Source organism: Podarcis liolepis, assembly GCF_965112155.1.
Source record: "Podarcis liolepis genome assembly, chromosome: 2".
Lineage (NCBI taxonomy): Eukaryota > Metazoa > Chordata > Lepidosauria > Squamata > Lacertidae > Podarcis > Podarcis liolepis.
The window spans coordinates 14,382,314-14,400,195 of record NC_139555.1 but is presented as its reverse complement, the minus strand read 5'-3'; the positions used below and the strand labels follow the sequence as shown (position 1 = coordinate 14,400,195).

The 17,882-nt window shown below is 46.7% G+C and overlaps 1 protein-coding gene across 2 annotated transcripts; it reads right to left on the bottom strand.

The window, feature by feature from the left end:
* Window positions 1-78: 78 nt before the first annotated feature.
* On the bottom strand, window positions 79-16,390 carry CNPY2 (canopy FGF signaling regulator 2). Of its 2 annotated transcripts, XM_083490585.1 has the most exons (6): window positions 16,086-16,390; window positions 12,418-12,545; window positions 8,816-8,931; window positions 7,402-7,599; window positions 6,989-7,085; window positions 79-998 (listed from the first exon to the last, which is right to left on the bottom strand). In XM_083490585.1, the coding sequence occupies exons 2-6, from the start codon at window positions 12,515-12,517 to the stop codon at window positions 955-957; spliced, it is 555 nt and encodes a 184-aa protein (XP_083346711.1). In that variant the 5' UTR covers window positions 12,518-12,545; window positions 16,086-16,390; the 3' UTR covers window positions 79-954. The 2 variants fall into 2 exon arrangements, with proteins under 2 accessions (XP_083346711.1, XP_083346712.1); XM_083490586.1 differs by lacking the exon at window positions 6,989-7,085 and having other exon boundaries at window positions 16,086-16,345.
* Between the last annotated feature and the right edge of the window lie 1,492 nt (window positions 16,391-17,882).

Genomic DNA, 17,882 nt, shown 5'->3' with positions numbered 1-17,882 from the left:
AGTGTATGTAACCTGAGGTACCACTGTACACACATGCTGCCACGCACAACTAAAGGGAAAAAAATTGTAAGGAGTTCCTTGTTGATCATCTCAGTCACAGCATGATTTATTTTGTTGCCATCACTGGCCCATTTGTTTTTAAACAGGTATTAAAAGCCCTTTGAAGGGTACAACAACCCCTCCCCCAATTCCAGGTGCTCAATATCAGCACCCTTGTGGATTTTACAAGCCAGATACTGGCTTTCACCAGGAGCCAGTCTATACATGTGGAGGCTGGTAAAACAGCTGCAAGGCACAGACAACCGCTCCAGAGGCATAATATATAAATTGGCTTGCTCCTCCCTCTTGGTACAGGTTAGAAAGATGTATGTTCATACTCCCCCACGCTTTGCACTCAAAGCACGGATTGCACAGACAAATTAAATGACTTGCCCGGTGTCATTATAAGGTGGTAGCAGAGCCACAATGGAGCACAACAAGTTCTTCTATTCAAGTTTGGGTTAACTCTGCCTCTGAGAGCTGGAAATGAACCCAGGAGCTGTGTTGTTGGTCTCTTGACTCCAACCTACACATCAATGCACCTGCACATAGCCACTAAGTATTAAAACACACACACACACAGAGGAATGGGCTACGCAGTAGAAAAAAAACAAGACTTGGATCCACATATGGAAGTGTCTCTTGTTCCCTTTAAAAATAGCAAACAGAAAAGGCCTGATAACGGTGGGTTTCTAAAAAGTCAGGTGAGTGATACTGCATCACTTATTCACTTTAAAAATTTGATAAAGAAGCTTTGTTTGTGTTTTCTTTTAGAGATACAATGTTGTTTACAGATTGTAAGGTGTGTGCCCCCCCCAAAGGCTGCTGGGACAATAATTATTGGAGTTAGGAAGAGGGAGGTGGTCTACAAGGACTTTGCCAACTCATCCACCAGACCAGGCAGGCCTTTGTGCTTCATAGTTCATCATGTGGGAGATGCAAGGCGTGGTCACACAAATCTACAACAGAAGCACAGACAATTCAATTCATTACAAGAACCGGAACTTCCAGATAGACAACAGAGCTGATTCAAACTTGCCCAATATTATATCATAGCAGCAGTCCCCAGAAGAAGGTGTAATGGTTGTACTTCTTCACTCTACACAAAAAACCAATAGTTCTCAGTCTGAATTGCTCCCCTACAAAATGAGGCTTTATCCAAAAATACAGTAAATCTAAATGTTGTAATGTAAAAAAAATAAAAATTTCATAACACAACCTTTTCTTTTTAAAAATCTCAGCAATTGTTTCCAGTTTTATTTTCTGAAGCTGAACTCGAGATTTGGTGCTGATATGTGACTGATGATATGTGTACAAAGTGGAACTCATTTTAACAAAATGTGGTGATCACGGGGCAACATTTTATTGGGCGAGGTCTTCTGCACTCTAGCCTGCTCCTTTTCACTGCTCCAACCCTACCAACTTTCATTTCTGTCATGCATACTAACAGCTCCTGATAAAAAAGTCCATTTTAAAACACTCCCCTTGTAAAAAGGTATTCCACTGTGCAGAGCTTACTGCAGAGTTTGTTCTAACAGAGTTGCTAGTGAATGGACAAAAAAGTATGGACTCCCCATCCAAGGGTTAAAAATTTGTTCCTCAATCCTACATCTGCACAGCACGTGGGTCATCAATTCAAATGCTGTCTGCCAGCCATATTATCCACCTGTGAGTTGTTCCACATACACAAATACATTTCTGAAGTCCCCAGCAGTTCTGAGCTTTTGATAAAAAGGGTAGCGTTCACCTTGGTACATCACGAGTTGCAAATATATTAAAGAGCTATCCTAAATTGTCATTTGCCGAAATATCTCTGTCAGCCTCTGCTCTTTTTCTCACAGCCAGGTCTTGCCCAAGAAACTTTTCACCACAAACAAAATTCACAGTTCGAATCACCCTTTTCTCTTCTGTAGGGAAGATTAAATCAATAATGACTCAGCAATTGCTTTCGGGCCACAGGATCAAACAGGGTTAGCTTATCTTCCTAATCATCATGAACATCATGAGACTAGCCACGCAATCCCAAGGACTCTGGCGAAGTGGTAGTATGAACAGATCAGGTGAATATGCAATTGATTTGGGTGGCAGCCAATTATTAAGCCACTTCCACAGGACAACAGCAACTGCGATCCTCACCTTGCTGATCTGTAAAAGTAATAGGTGGTCATAAAGAATCAACTTTGGCTAGACTTCCTTGCTCAACTTGGCTTTGAGCCTAAAACCAGGTGGATTTGTGTGTTAATTATTTGGCTGGGTACTACAAATAGCCTGTTACGACCTGGTGGTCAGAAATAGGTGCTGCATTTTGGCTGTGCCAACGTGGCATGCCTCCAACCCTCAAACACTGGAGGGTAAAGGTCAGGTGAAAACAACACAGTCAGGTTCGTAGTCCAAAAATAGCTCAGTGCTACAGGAAGAGGAAGAGGCAGTTTCCTAAACGGACCCCTGGCAACAGGCTGCTTGTCATTCCTCTGAGAGCCAGTGAAAATCCAGCAGGAAAGTGAAGGCAGGAAGAGACTTTTCATTTGTCGGTTTTATAGGCTCCAAGGACTTTCCTAAACTGACCAAGAAATGAACTGGAAAAAAGAAACTACAGAGAATGCAACTCTCAGCATACTTTCACATACCCAGGTATTTTGAGTTTCTAGGACAGTTAAAACATTTTGTAGATATCTAATAAGGCGTTGCTTAGCCCAAACCCAAAAGGCAGGTAAATCTAGGACAAAGACAATTCTGGAGGAGCAATGTATTTTTTTACTTATTTTGCATATCAGAACACCAACCTTCAATCAAACAGTTTCATTTAGCTACACTGTGCCCAGACAGGCTCAATTCAAGCCATGGAAGGCTACAGTTCAGTGTGAATTGACAAACCATAAAAAGGAAAAGGACCCCTGACAGTCCAGTCCCGAATGACTCTGGGGTTGCAGCGCTCATCTCGCTTTACTGGCCAAGGGAGCTGATGTTTGTCCGCAGACAGTTTATCCGGGTCATGTGGCCAGCATGACTAAGCCGCTTCTGGTGAAACCAGAGCAGCGCACAGAAATGCCGTTTACCTTCCCGCCAGAGTGGTACCTATTTATCTACTTGCACTTTGACGTGCTTTCGAACTGCTAGGTTGGCAGGAGCAGGGACCGAGCAACGGGAGCTCACCCCATCAGGGGGATTCGAACCGCCGACCTTCTGATCAGCAAGCCCAAGGCTCAGTGGTTTACACCACAGCGCCACCCACGTCCACCATAGCCAATGGTCATTCCTTTGCATCCAGATAATTGGGAGTGAACTTCTGACGCCAAGTGCAGGAAAAGTGGAAAACAAATGTGTGCCTCTGTTGGCTTCATCTCACTTATTTGTATCCTACCCTTCCTCCAAGTTTATCCAGTAAGTTTAAGCAGTGAGCAGAGATTTGAACCTGGCTTTCCCCACTCTAAACCACTATACCACCTTGGTACTCACTGTTTTAAATTTGCAAGCTGAAATCATGGTTTGGTGCAGTGTCTGAACTGAGACACAGAAACAAAGCACATGGCAAAGCTGAAACTGGTCAACAACCCGCGGTTTCCTATCTGCTAGATAACAACGTATTGCTCAATCTTATCCATTCATTTCTTGTGGAAAAGAACCCTATGCAAAACAGTGGTGGCCAAGCTTGGCCCTCCATCTGTTTTGGGACTACAATTCCCATCATCCCTGACCACTGGTCCTGTTAGCTAGGGATGATAGGAGTTGTAGTCCCAAAACAGCTGGAGGGCCAAGCTTGGCTGCCACCAACTAAGGCTTTCTCCAGTTAAAGGAATCTCAGTCTGAACTCCTTGCCTCTGCTGCACCCCTGATCAAATTCACCCTACCCTTCTGGGATAGAACTTTCTTTATGTACGCCACAACAGCAGCAAGAATACTCATCGCAAAGTATTGGAAGACACAAGATCTACCCACCCTGGAAGAATGGCAGATGAAGGTGATAGAGTACATGGAATTGGCAGAAATGACTGGCAGAATCAGAGATCAGGGAGAAGAGGCGGTGGAAGAAGATTGGAAAAAATTTAAAGACTACTTGCAGAAATACTGTAAAATTAATGAATGTTAAAGGGATGTTGGATTGAAAACAAGCGGTGTTGGTAAAAAGATTAACAAGAATATGTAAATATGGATTGATAATGGTGGAAAATATACATTTATTATAGGTTAAGATGCTGAGTAAGGATAAATGATAGAGGGTAAGGATTTGCTGAACTAAATATCTGAACTGGAATACAAAAAGGGAGGTGTGAGGAGGTCAGGAAACTAGTAAATGAAGTATAAGATATGAAATTATTGATTTTTTCTTTTTTCTTTCTTTTCATGTTAACTGTCTTCTATTTTGTATTTTTCATGTGTTTTGCTTTTGTTGTTTGTATTTTTTTTTCTTTATTATATTAGGGTTACTCTCTGTCTTTATTTTTTGAGTTTAAACTTGGAAATTTTTTCAATGTCTGTAAAACTTTAATAAATATTACTTTAAAAACAAAAAACAAATTCACCCTACCCTTCTGGAGTCTTTCCTCCTACTGCAAATAGCAAGCGGTGGGGAGGAAGACCACATTGACTCCAGGTGAATAAGGGCAGAGAAGCCTCCCTTCTCCTATATTGCCTGCTCTGCCTCAGAGACACTGAGGTGGGAAAGACAGACCAGGTGAATCACTTGCCATGAGTGACAGCCCTGAAGCAAAAAAAGGCAGGGATACGAGGCGAGGCCACAGAGAACCCTTTAGGTTTACTATTTATAGCACCTGCACTGTTCTCTCGGCATCTGTGAGCTCCAGTTACTGCAGGACACCATTCTATGGACGTTGTGAGGCACTGCAGAACGCTATAAGGTACTGGCAAGCAATGCCAAGGACAGGTCGCGGTGGGAGAGCAGCAACTTTGCCTCGTTGCCAGGAGGTAAGAAAAGACGTTCCGCTCAACAGCACCAGCCTGTTTCAGTTCAGCTGCCTTTACTGTTTCTAAGCGTGGAGAGAGGAAGCCAAGCACAGGAAGCTGTGCCAGGAGAAGAAGGTCATCTGTCTCTTAGGAACATTCTCCAAGGTCAAAGCACAGCCAAAATCCTACCTGAAGTCTCTCTTCCTAGAAACTTAGTACAGCAACTGTTCAGAAGAGGGCAAAGTCAGAGTTTGTTAATCAGGCAGTGTTTAGCTGGGAACTGAACTAAAGCTTCTCCCCTTCTGAGACAAGCTGAAGCTCGATGGAATGAGATGCCTGTTCCCTGAAGTTTGAGGGAGAGAAGTCCCTTTTATTTTTAGTGATATCAAGGTCCTTCAACCAATTTGAATGGTATTCGTCAACTGGAAAATTAATTCAGGGCTCCAAACCCCTGCTGATCACCAATTTTATCCAGCAGAAAGAACTTTGGGTGAAAGAACTTTACACCAGTCAACAAGAGCAGAAATTGAAAGCAGGTTCGTAGGAAGGCAAGATGGCCCTGATTATTTTCTACATTGAAATACCGTGGTACCTCGGGTTACATACGCTTCAAGTTACATACGCTTCAGGTTACAGACTCCGCTAACACAGAAATAGTACCTTGGGTTAAGAACTTTGCTTTAGGATGAGAACAGAAACCGTGCTCTGGTGGCGCGGCAGCAGCAGGAGGCCCCATTAGCTAAAGTGGTGCTTCAGGTTGAGAACAGTTTCAGGTTAAGAACGGACCTCCGGAACGAATTAAAGTACGTAACCAGAGGTACCACTGTATTCATAAATGGCACTGTTACAGAAAATAACAGCGCAAAACATAAAAACGCAGGCGCAACAGTAAAAACACCAGTTGCTATTTCAGGTTTTCAATAAATAATAGTGTTTGTTTTTTAAATCATGTCCCAAAAGCTGTCTGAACAATGCAGCTTTTAAAAGATGCTTGAAAGGAAGCTGGGATGACTCCTGCTTAACAATATCTGCCATTTTGTACTTGTGACTAATTGTCTACTGCCCAAAATGGAAGCTAGTGGCTACACTGGCATTTTCTCCATGTTGGAAAACTGGCTTCACTGCAAGCTAAAAGGAGGGTGCTTCTTGCCTGGAATGCAGAGCTGTGCCTCCTTGTCAGAAGAATGGCCTACGCCATGGGCTGGTTGGACACTGAGGAAAAGGGGGAGGAGCAAGTTGGGGAACCACCAAGAGAAGAAGGCCCAGAGCCCAGGAAGTAGTGGTGGTGGGACACCAATGAGTGCTCAGAGGGAGAAGACTGGGAAGAGAAGGGGTCAGAAGTTGAAAGAGTGACAGGGCTCAGTGAGTTGAGAAGAGTCTGTGGCAGAGAGAAGTCGGGTATCAGAGGCTGAAGTTGAAGATGAAGCAGGCGAGTTGGAGGAGGGAGGTCAAAAGGCAGTCAGGTTAATAAAGAGTCAATAGTGTCCCATCTCCCCATGACTCCCAGAATCGGGAGAGGTATGAAACAGGCGAAGCAAAGGCAAGCTGCCCGCAGGTGCAGTCTCTGATTGCGGGCAAGAACCCCAGGAGAGGAGGAGACATAGAAGGGAGATGGGGACTTTTAATCTCAGCAGCATACAGTGGTACCTCGGGTTAAGTACTTAATTCGTTCTGGAGGTCCGTTCTTAACCTGAAACTGTTCTTAACCTGAAGCACCACTTTAGCTAATGGGGCCTCCTGCTGCCGCCGCGCCACCGAAGCACGATTTCTGTTCTCATCCTGAAGCAAAGTTCTTAACCCGAGGTACTATTTCTGGGCTAGCGGAGTCTGTAACCTGAAGCGTATGTAACCTGAAGCATATGTAACCCGAGGTACCACTGTATTTTATGGCGTAGGGCCTACAGGGCAAGAGCTGCTGTGCTTCTAAGGCCTGAAATTCAGCCAAATCTGCAAAGATTACGTTTCGCTAATAAAGAGTTGACTCCAGCTTTCGACGGAGTGAATTACTGACTGGCTTGATCTGCAAACAGCCTAGTCCTTTGCTTACCTGTTCGTTTGCTGCATAGTCGGTCCTTGACATTTTCTGCCTCATGGGAGAAGAATTCTATGAACTCATCTTCATATTCTTCAGCTATACTCTCACACTGCAAAGGGGAACCAAGGAAGTCAGCCGTGCTATACACCGTGCCTGCAACGTACGTTCTTTGATGTAGGCACCAGCTACCTGTTCCACTTCCCTATTACGTATTGCAAAGCGTGGAGCTGGTCCAGAGTCGTGGCTGCAATTATACCATCGCAGCTGCAGCATCGAATGTCTGTCAGCATAACCAGCTGCAAGTATTAAGATAGAATTCGGAAGGAAAAGAGGCTACAGGTTGCAGCCAGGAGGTTCCACTGGAGTCTCCTTTTCTCCAGCAGCCAAGTAGTCCCACACCCAGCTTCACTCTCTGCACCACTCACCGCGAACTTCAGGCTCGATGTCATATCGGTATCAAATTTGGTTTGAGAAAGGTCCATCTTGGACCCGTCGCGGGACATCACCCTCACATAGCTTTTCCGGTGGGTGGAAGGATCTTCCTTTTCGCCATACTCTTTCATCTTCTCACAGATGCGCTCCAACAATTCCGTCAGGTGAGCTTCAGACCTGGCATAGGGCACCTGTGGAGGAATGGCAGCTTGCTATGAAGGTGGGAAAAGCCTCCCCCACCTTTACCTTTATCAGATCCTATTGTAACCTAATTTTCCTCGGGTGCCATGCACGTCTTACAACCTATCACTGAGGAGTAGTCAATCATTTTGCCATTGTACCAAAAGGAGGACACTGTAATGATTGCCTTAGTTTTCATCTTTCTGTGACAACCTAAGTCGCCAAACAGAAGGACCAACGGCGGCCACTAAGATCTGGAACTTGGGATAAAGAAATTATGTGGAACTATTGTTGAACTCTATATTCCCCCGCTCACGGGCTCCATGTTCCTCACCAGTCCCTTCTTAGCTGCACCTCTAGAATTTGAAATTTCTGTTTTAGGTGTGGAGAACCTTTGGCCCTCCATGAACTACAGCTCCCATCAGCCCCAGAAAGCATGGCCCATTGCAAGGGATGATGGGAGCTGTCGTTCAGCAACATCTGGAGGTCCAGAAGTTCCCCACACCTAATATAAATACCGTATTTTTTGCTCTATCAGACTCACTTTTTCCCTCCTAAAAAGTAAGGGGAAATGTGTGTGTGTCTTATGGAGCGAATGCAGGCTGCGCAGCTATCCCAGAAGCCAGAACAGCAAGAGGGATCATTACTTTTGCTGCGCAGCGATCCCTCTTGTTGTTCTGGCTTCTGAGATTCAGAATATTTTTTTTTCTTGTTTTCCTTCTCCAAAAACTAGGTGCATCTTATGGTCTGGAGCGTCTTATAGAGCGAAAAATACGGTAATTACTGATTTCTGTTTATTGTTGGGGGCTGCTTTGAGAGATGTAAAAGGATAAAAATGCAGGGATGTAGCCAGTGCTCCACGAGCTTAATTCTGTTGGCACAACCAGATTCATGTTTCTTCTCCTTCCCTTGCACATCCCCAAAATTTGCTCCAGAGGATCCGTTAACCCCCCAGAGCAGTTTTTGAGGGTGCACAGTGTGCTAGAGGGGACAGGAGAGGAAGTTCCATTTTGCACACAGAAGTCCACTGTGCCAGAAAAGCTGAAGAATTGGGTGCCGCCCATAAAAAATAAATTCCCTTTCACCAGGAGTTTAAAATCTCAGCACAAGGGTTTCCCCCACACATTTCTTCAGGGTGCTAACCATCTCCCTGACTTCCTATTTGTCAGATTGCCACAAAAGTCTCCAGAGATTCAGCCAATCAAGGGCAAGCATGAAACGTGTTACCTCCACGACGGACTGGCTTCCATCTGGGTTGATGCGGAAGGAACCTATCTGGATCATTTTCTTGGGATCTACCTGAGATATTTCCCACTCCAGCTCATCCACCAGTGCCCGGCATGCTAAAACCAAAGGAAAAAAAGAAAGAAAAACTAGCTCCAAGAAGCAGTACTGATCATAGCACTCAGGAAGACAGCTACATTAACTTCATGATCCACTGCTCAATGCCAGGAACATTCTCAAGATTTGGCAGCTGAACAAATGCATTCTTCAGAACCCAGCATAGTGCAATTGAAAATACAGTGGTGCCCCGCAAGACGAATGCCTCGCAAGACGGAAAACTCGTAGACGAAAGAGTTTTCCGTTTTGGAGGTGCTTCGCAAAACGAATTTCCTATGGGCTTGCTTCGCAAGATGACAATGTCTTGCGAGTTCCTGCTGGTTTTTTTTCCTTCCCCCCCCCTTCTAAGCCGCTAAGCCGTTTATCAGCTGATCGGATCAGCAGATAAGCCGCTAAAAGCCGCTAATAGCGCTAATCCACTAATCCCTCAATGGGCTTGCTTCGCAAGACGAAAAAACCGCTAGACGAAGAGAATCACAGAACGGATTCTTTTCGCCTTGCGAGGCACCACTGTATGCCTTGCCTATGTCTTGTAACAACAATTTATTTGCAGCACTTGATAGGAGAATTTATCATTTACGTTAGGCAAGTCGTGCATGCAGGGGAGTGAAAGCAAGTAGAGGTAAAATTGACAGCTCCTGACCTCGGCACAACATCAGTTGGTTCAGCGGCCTTGAAGGCAACAAAACAACTGCACTCTCTATTCCCCTATTCTTCTTTCTCCTCTGACGTAGCATCAGCAAGCAAGACTACCAAAGCAACAGTTGCTGCTTCTGGGACTTGTGCTTGTAACCCAAGAAAAAGGGAAAATTCAATAGCAGGGGATGGGTAGTTATGCTAACACTCCCATAAGGCTTTTCTGAAGACACAGGTCCAGTGATCTCCTCTCCCATGTGGACACTGCCAAGCAATCCTTCTGTGTGACAGTGTTCCACATGGTGAGGCGTAATGTTTGTATCAGGGATGTGTGGGGCTGGAGCCGTCGAATCTCACACATTTGGGCTGACTTGAGTGGACACGTAACGGCTCAAAGGGTTATGCCATTTCAACGTCACTTTTCAGCAGCCTCTACGTAGGCCAGACAATTCTGTTATTGTGAGCGGAAGGATGTTGCTTCAGGCATGCAGGGAAGGCAGGAGCAGGTCGCTTGTAGCCTTCCAGGTGCTGTTTGGCTTCTATCTGTCCCAGCCCGTGTGGCCGTTCATCAGGAATGATGGAAATTGTCCCGCAACAACATCTGGAGGGCTCCTCACCTCAGTCGGGAACTAATTTAACAGGAGTTTTGAACCAGGGTTTCCCAAACTTGGGTCTCCAGCTGCTGTTGGACTACAACTCCCATCATCCCAAGCTAGCGGGATCAGTAGTCAGGGATGATGGGAACTGTAGTTCAAAAACAGCTGGAGACCGAAGTTTGGGAAACCCTGTTTTGAACTGAGAAGGACTGAAGGCCCAGGAATGCTGGGTTCTGCCCAACTGAGTCACTCTACTCAGGCAAGGGTCTCTATAATAGCCGCCTCCTCAGGAAATAGCAGCAAACCGTGGCAAAGTCGTCCCCTTAATATGCATGGCAGCTACTTACTCCCAAGACTCAGGCAAATGATTTTTTAAAGAGTCAAACACCCTTCTTATGCATCTCAATTGCAGAGTCCCGTTGCACATAGCTGAAGTCTGTAGAGGTCACTTTTGCTGCAAAAAACTGGTGAGGTGCCTAATAAAGGGAAGGCCCTTGAGATCACAGAATCGTAGAATTGTGGGACCATGAGGGTCATGTAGTCCAACCCCTGCAATTCAGGAATCTGCAGCTGTCCCATGCACAGCGACTGAACTGAAACCTTGGTGTTATCAACACCACACTCTAACCAGCTGAGCTGTCCAGGCTGACCAGTTATCTGACCAGATCAGAGGGGCCAGATGAAAAACCCCTCGGAGCCTGTTTGAGCCCATGCCACCAGCTGCCCATCCCTAGGATAAGACCTTGCTGTGGCCAACCTTTCATCTCCAAAGAATGATGAAAACAATGAAAGAACAAATAGATGCAGCGTATTCCTACATGCACAGGAATGGAACCATTATGTTTATTTCAAACTAAGTACCTAGGTGCCCTCAGACTACAGTGGTACCCCGCAAGACGAACGCCTCGCAAGACGGAAAACCCGCTAGACGAAAGGGTTTTCCGTTTTGGAGGCGCTTCGCAAAACGAATTTCCCTATGGGCTTCCTTCGCAAGACGAAAGCCCATAGGGAAATCTCCGGGACAGCGGGGAAGCGCAGCGCGTCTTCCCCACTGTCCTCGGACCTCCTCCGAAGGCTGGTGGTGGGAGGAGGGCTCTCCTCCCGCCGCCAGCCTTCGGGGCAGCCTTCCGAAGGCTGGCGGTGGGGCGGGGAGCCCTCCTCCCGCCGCCAGCCTTCGGGGCAGCCTTCCGAAGGCTGGCGGTGGGGCGGGGAGCCCTCCTCCCGCCGCCAGCCTTCGGGGCAGCCTTCCGAAGGCTGGCGGTGGGGCGGGGAGCCCTCCTCCCGCCGCCAGCCTTCGGGGCAGCCTTCCGAAGGCTGGCGGTGGGGCGGGGAGCCCTCCTCCCGCCGCCAGCCTTCGGGGCAGCCTTCCGAAGGCTGGCGGTGGGGCGGAGCGCTCTCTGCCCCACCGCCAGCCTTCGGAAGGCTGCTCCGAAGGCTGGCGGTGGGGCGGAGAGAGCTTCTCCCCGCGCCAGCCTTCGGATGGCTGTCCTGAAGACTTGCGGTGGGAGGAGGGTTTTCCTTCCCACCGCCAACATTCAGAATGCTGTTCTGAATGTTGGCGGTGGGGAGGAAAAACCCTCCTCCCACCGCAAGCCCCGGGAACAGAGGAGAAGCGCTGCGCCCCTTCCCCTCTGTTCCCGTACCTGTCTTGAAGGCTTGCGGTGGGGAGAAAAGCCCTTCTCGGCACCGCCAGCCTGGCAAGCGGTTTCCATAGGAACGCATTAATTGATTTTCAATGCATTCCTATGGGAAACCATGCTTCGCAAGACGAAAAACTCGCAAGAAGAAAAAACTTGCGGAACGAATTAATTTCGTCTTGCGAGGCACCACTGTACTATTGTGGGGGGTCACTCAATGGGAACTGATCTGTTATGAGATAGGCTACCCTGAAAAAGTTTGCTGCCACCATTGCACATCACACCCTGCAACAGAGTGAGTGGACTGGGCAGCCTGGTCCATTTCCTAGAATCCTCAGGTGCCAAATCAATGTAGAAAAGGCTCTTTAAAGGCAGAGAGTGGTGTAAGCATTGCTTTTTTCTGGGGGTACGCAGGGGTACACTAAACATTTTCTGAATTCAAGTTTGGCCTCATTGAGGGGCAGTATTTCAATATGAGTAGGGAAATGAGAGTACCCCTAAACATTTTTTTTTAGAAAAAAAAGCACTGGGTGTAAGCAATGTTATTTTACTGCTCTGTATTTCTCAAGCTCCACCACCCATTTTCCTAATGAGATTGCTATGAGAGAGTCTGCTTTACCTCCACAGCGGAGATCTTGGCTCCTCCGGGCCAAAGCACCACTCAACAGCAGCAAGAGGGCAGCGGACAGGCAAACCGTGCTTGAAATCCAGCCATTCATCTTCAAGGGTGTGGGCAAGCGTTACAAGCTGCACAGAAAGTCAGAAGTTATCCCAGGGCTGCATGGAACCAATTATCTAGCTGGCTCGCAAACCCAAAAAAAGCAAACTGCTTCCGTTACCAGGAATCTCATCCTAACCTCCCACAGCCATGGAGACGTGTTCATGAGCCACATGCAAGCAAGCAGTCCAATGGCTGTGCTCAGTCAGGGCTCCGTAGTACGACTTATTATGCTACGCAACACTCTCAAAGCTAGCATTTATCTCCACGTCCCAAGCTCAGCTTTAAAATACAAAGTGCCCTCTGTGTGACAGGCCAACGGCAGCAGCTATTCTGAGGCTGTTTTAAATGTTTGCTAGCTTGCTGTGCTTTCCACAAATGACGAAAAATAACCCCTCTGCAAAACCAAATTCAACACACAAAAGGTGGGGCGGGGGGAATGGGTGAACCAAAAAAGGTATGAAAAACTCCTGGACGGCTCCCAAGAGAAGAGGCAATACAGTATAGCCTATTGGGCATAGTGTTCACACCTATCAGATCAATCAAGAGTTAACAGAGGATAGGCAGAGATCTCACTGCCAGCTAATATTTGTAAGTAGTGCTACATTCCTGGATTTCAAAACACGCTTCACTCCTAAAAGAACTCTCATTTTACCTCCATATCCTTGTACCTTTTCAGATCCCACTTCCTGCACCTCTAAGCTAAATCCCATGAGAACCTAATATATCCAGCAAAGTTATGAGACCCTAATATACACAGCAGAGTTATGAAGTAGAAACTTTCTAGGGCCACACCGCTTCTGACTTAGAGGTAGGGGGTTGAATTCTACTGAAGTAGAAGCAGGCCTATGAGGGAGAGGACATTTGGTGGTATCCAACTAGGTTTTACTCAGAATAGGCTCACTGAAATTAATGGACCTAACTTAGCAGTGTTCCTTAATTTCAATGGGCAGGAATTAACCAGTGATTCTGCCTTTGCAACAAAGGTTCCCCCCCCCCGCCTCCACTCCCCAAAATTGGCTCCGGGGGGTGCATCAGGAGAACACTCAAACAGCACACAAGTGGAAGGGAGGGGGGGTCGTTTTGTCTGGCAAGCCAAAATCTTGCTGTCCCAGAGTCTACTCTAAGTAAAATGTTGTTGAAGTCCATCCACTGTTTAGGAGATATATATATATATATATACACACACACTCACATATATATATGGAGGTTCTTATAGGTTTCCCCCCCCATGTTAGGGAGAACTTAAAAAGCACATTCACTCAACTGCAATTAAAAGTGGTATAGTCCAAAGAGGACTTTGCTATTTTGCTGTACGTGGGACTTGGGTTTTCAATGCCCTCGTGCAAAACACGGTTAGCAGCTTGCAATCTGTGGAATCCAGAGTTTCCCAATGACACATCCAATTGAAATGAGAGTTGGGCTCTAAGCTCAAGCAGAAAAAACCCTGTCAGTACTAGGGTATTTTTATCCAATAACACACGTAAGGATACCAGTTACGTATAAGCATTTCAACCTTTAAAAACAGAACCACACCATAACACAAGATGTATGGAAACCATAACAGGGAAAGAATGAAGCACCAATTTCAAGAAATGTTGCATACAGTGGTCTCAGGATGGGCTCACATATGCCTTTTATGCACGACTGGGTTTCATATGCACGATTGTCCCCCACTGCACATATAGATGTCCAAAAATTGTAATGATTTCTGGTCACAGCTCAACATATATCACTCAAGCCAAAAGCCCTGCCAGATGCTTTTCACGGACATGCATTACTCAAAGTAACTGCAGGTAAGCCCTGTGCTCCACCTGCACCTACAAACGTATGGTAAGCAACACCACACCTACGATACGATACAATAATCTTTATTGTCATTGTCCCATACAGAACAACGAAATTGAAAATATACAAAAATATATGGTTTTTAGTACAAAAAATGATGTTGGAAATGCATATAGTGTGTGTGTACTGCAAGCATCTTGGAGGAAGTGCACTAATTCTCTAATTTCAAGTACTGGTTTGTTTGCGGAGACTGAATTAATCTTACATCAAATTGGAAAAAGGTGCCGACTGTCAATCCCTCATACTCCATAGGACAGGAGTGGCAAATCTACAGTGTCAAAGTCTTCATAGAGATCTCCTTTTCTTAAATTGTATTTACTGATTTTTTTCCCATTACCAGTACAGAGGTCTTCTATCTAATCAAGCCACCCGGACTGAAGTTCTTTCCAAGTTCTTTTTAATCATGGATCAAAACATTCATATGGGCAGATTCAAAAAGCAAGGCATTGACACCTCACAGCCACAATGTGCAGAATCAAGTCACACTGAGTTGTTTCTAAGATCTCTTAAGAGCATTTAGTGTTGGAGCCTACAGTTGCAACCCTAAACACATTATTAGAGCAGCAAAGCCAATGAACATATCGGGCTGCTTTGCATGCAGTCGAACCACCTTTCGATAATGTGGGCCTGGATGTCTTTAGACCTTGGAGCATGGCCATGTGCAAGACAAGGGGAGGTCAAGCTAACAATAAGCGCTGGGCAGTGTTTCAGTATCTGTGCATTCCACATCAAGATCACTGAGTCCATAGGCACTACCAGTGTCATCAATGCCTTGAGAAGATTCGTGGCCATACATGGACCTATCAAATTCATTAGGCCCGATTGTGGCATGAATTTTGTGGGAGCTGGGACTAAAGAGAAAAAAACGACACTGACCCGCTCTCCGTGACTACCGCAGTGCTCGGGATTGTGCATGGATCTTTAACCCTCTCCATGCCTCTCACATGGGGGGTGCTTGGGAACACATGATTGGTATGGCACGTAGTATTTTGGATTCAGTGTTGACAAGAGCTTACCCATGAGACCCTGGTCACCCTCATGGCAAAGGTCACTGCTATGATCATCGCCAGACCCACAGTCCCAGTTTCCTGAGAAAGCCCTAAACAGCCTCGGTCCAGTATACCTGAAAGAGCATCTCCACCTCCATCGTCCTGCCTGGACACCGAGGTCCAGCGCCGAGGGCCTTCTGGCGGTTCCCTGGCTGCGAGAAGCCAAGTTACAAGGAACAAGGCAGAGGGTCTTCTCGGTAGTGGCACCCCGCCCTGTGGAACGCCCTCCCATCAGATGTCAAAGAGAAAAATAACTACCAGACTTTTAGAAGACACCCAAAGGCAGCCCTGTTTAGGGAAGCTTTTAATGTTTAATAGGTTACAGTGGTACCTCGGGTTAAGTACTTAATTCATTCCGGAATTAGCTAATGGGGCCTCCTGCTGCGCCGCTGCAGCCCAATTTCTCTTCTTATCCTGAAGCAAAGTTCTTAACCTGAAGCACTATTTCTGGGTTAGCGGAGTGTGTAACCTGAAGCGTATGTAACCCGAGGTACCACTGTATTGTATTTTAGTGTTTTGTTGGAAGCCGCCCAGAGTGGCTGGGGTATAAATAATAAATTATTATTATTATTATTATTATTATTATTTGAATGTCTGATGTCGATTTTTTCGTTGTTCTGTATGGGACAATGACAATAAAGATTATCGTATCGTATCGAAGTGGTACTTCACCTTGGACACGCGAACGACGACCTTGCAAGGTAGGTCGCTCCCTCCCGCGTTCTGTAGGCGGGGGACCGGAGGCGAGGTGACGGTGGCCGGCTTCCCTGAAGCCTCCCAGTGTGTGGTGCGTGGCAGGGAAGAGGTCTGACCCGTTGCCTTCCCGACTCCTGCCAACTACACCGGCGTGGAAATGGTACCCGCCATAGGTACTCCCTCAGCTTCGCCTCCTCCCACGACGCCACCCGAGCCCGCCCGAACCCCACCACTCGGCGCCTCAGCAGCGAGCGCCTCCAAATCTTCCTCTAGGGGTGGCCAACGTCCGCCTGCTCGGAATCCCACTCCACCGGCCACGCCACACACACAAAAAGAGGACGCTAAAAAATGATAGCTCTCTCCCCGTATCAGCAGTCTTTCATCGCGGCCTCCCTGGAAACCCTGGCCCTGCTCTTTGGAGCAGGCGCTTGCCGAAGACACCTGACTCCCGTAAGGACCCTTCGGCGAGGGCCGCGCCCCCGCCTCCCCGCCGCGGGCTCGCGTGGCGAACAGCGCGGCAGGCTGCCGGGCGAGGTGGGAGGGGCTGTCTCGAAACGTCACGTCCCCCAGCAGTCCGAGGGGCCAGAGTGGGCGTGGCTCTTTCGCTCCCCGGGAAGCGTGGAGCTAGGAACGCCTTCTAAAGCCCCGTCCCATAGAGTTGCGAAAAAGGTTAGAGTGACACGCGCCCCCAGGGAGCCTACCGAGCGTGGGTAAATTTAAAAGTCCAACGTGTCTGCCTTCAACAGGCTAGAGCAAGATTGTGGTGAACTCATTGCGCAGGCTCAGCCTCACAAAGCCGTACTTTCCAACATTTTCTCGATGAAAATTTGTTGTTGTTTAGTCGTTTAGTCGTGTCCGACTCTTCGTGACCCCATGCACCAGAAAATAGAGATGTCTTATTGCACTATTATTATTATTATTATTATTATTATTATTATTTCCCACCCATCAGAATGGCTTGCCCCAGCCACTCTGGAAGACTTCCAAAAAATATAAAAACATAATTAAACGTTAAACATTAAAAAAAAACTTTCCAATGGTTGTATAGTATATTCATTGTATAGTATTCATTGTATACATACGATTGTGTATCATCTGACCCGTCTACTGCAATTATTAAGTTTGCAGATGACACCACCATAATGGGTTTAATAACAGTTGGAGACGAATCAGCTTATAGAGGGGACGTCCAAAAAATATCTACATGGTGCCTAGGGAACAACTTGCACTTTAATATCGCAAGACAAAGGAGATGGTGTTGGACTTTCGAAGGAAGAGAGGAGAACTAGCCCCGCTGTACATCGGGGAGGGCTGTGTGAAGAGAGTCTCTTCCTTTAAATTCCTAGGAGTTTATCTCAGTGAAGACCTTACTTGGAAAATAAATACAACCCAGGTGGTTAAGAAAGCCCAACAGAGACTCCATCTCAGGGTCTTGCGGAAGAACAATGTCAATCAACATTTGATGATCTCCTTCTACCGGCCAACAATAGAAAGTGTCCTTTCATACTGCATCACGGTGTGGTACGCTGGTTTGACATCATCTGATAGGAAGTGTCTACAGAGGGTGGTGAATACATCACAAGATATTATGGGCTGTCCCGTGAATCCACTGGATGAAATAGCGGAAGAACGTTGCCTCAGGAGAGTAAGGAAAATTTTCAGGGATGATTCTCACCCTGGCCGGAACTTTCTTGATCTCCTGCCCTCAGGCAGAAGATATAGAAGCAGGATTAGTCGCACCAACAGGGTAAAGAACAGCTTCTATCCGTGGGC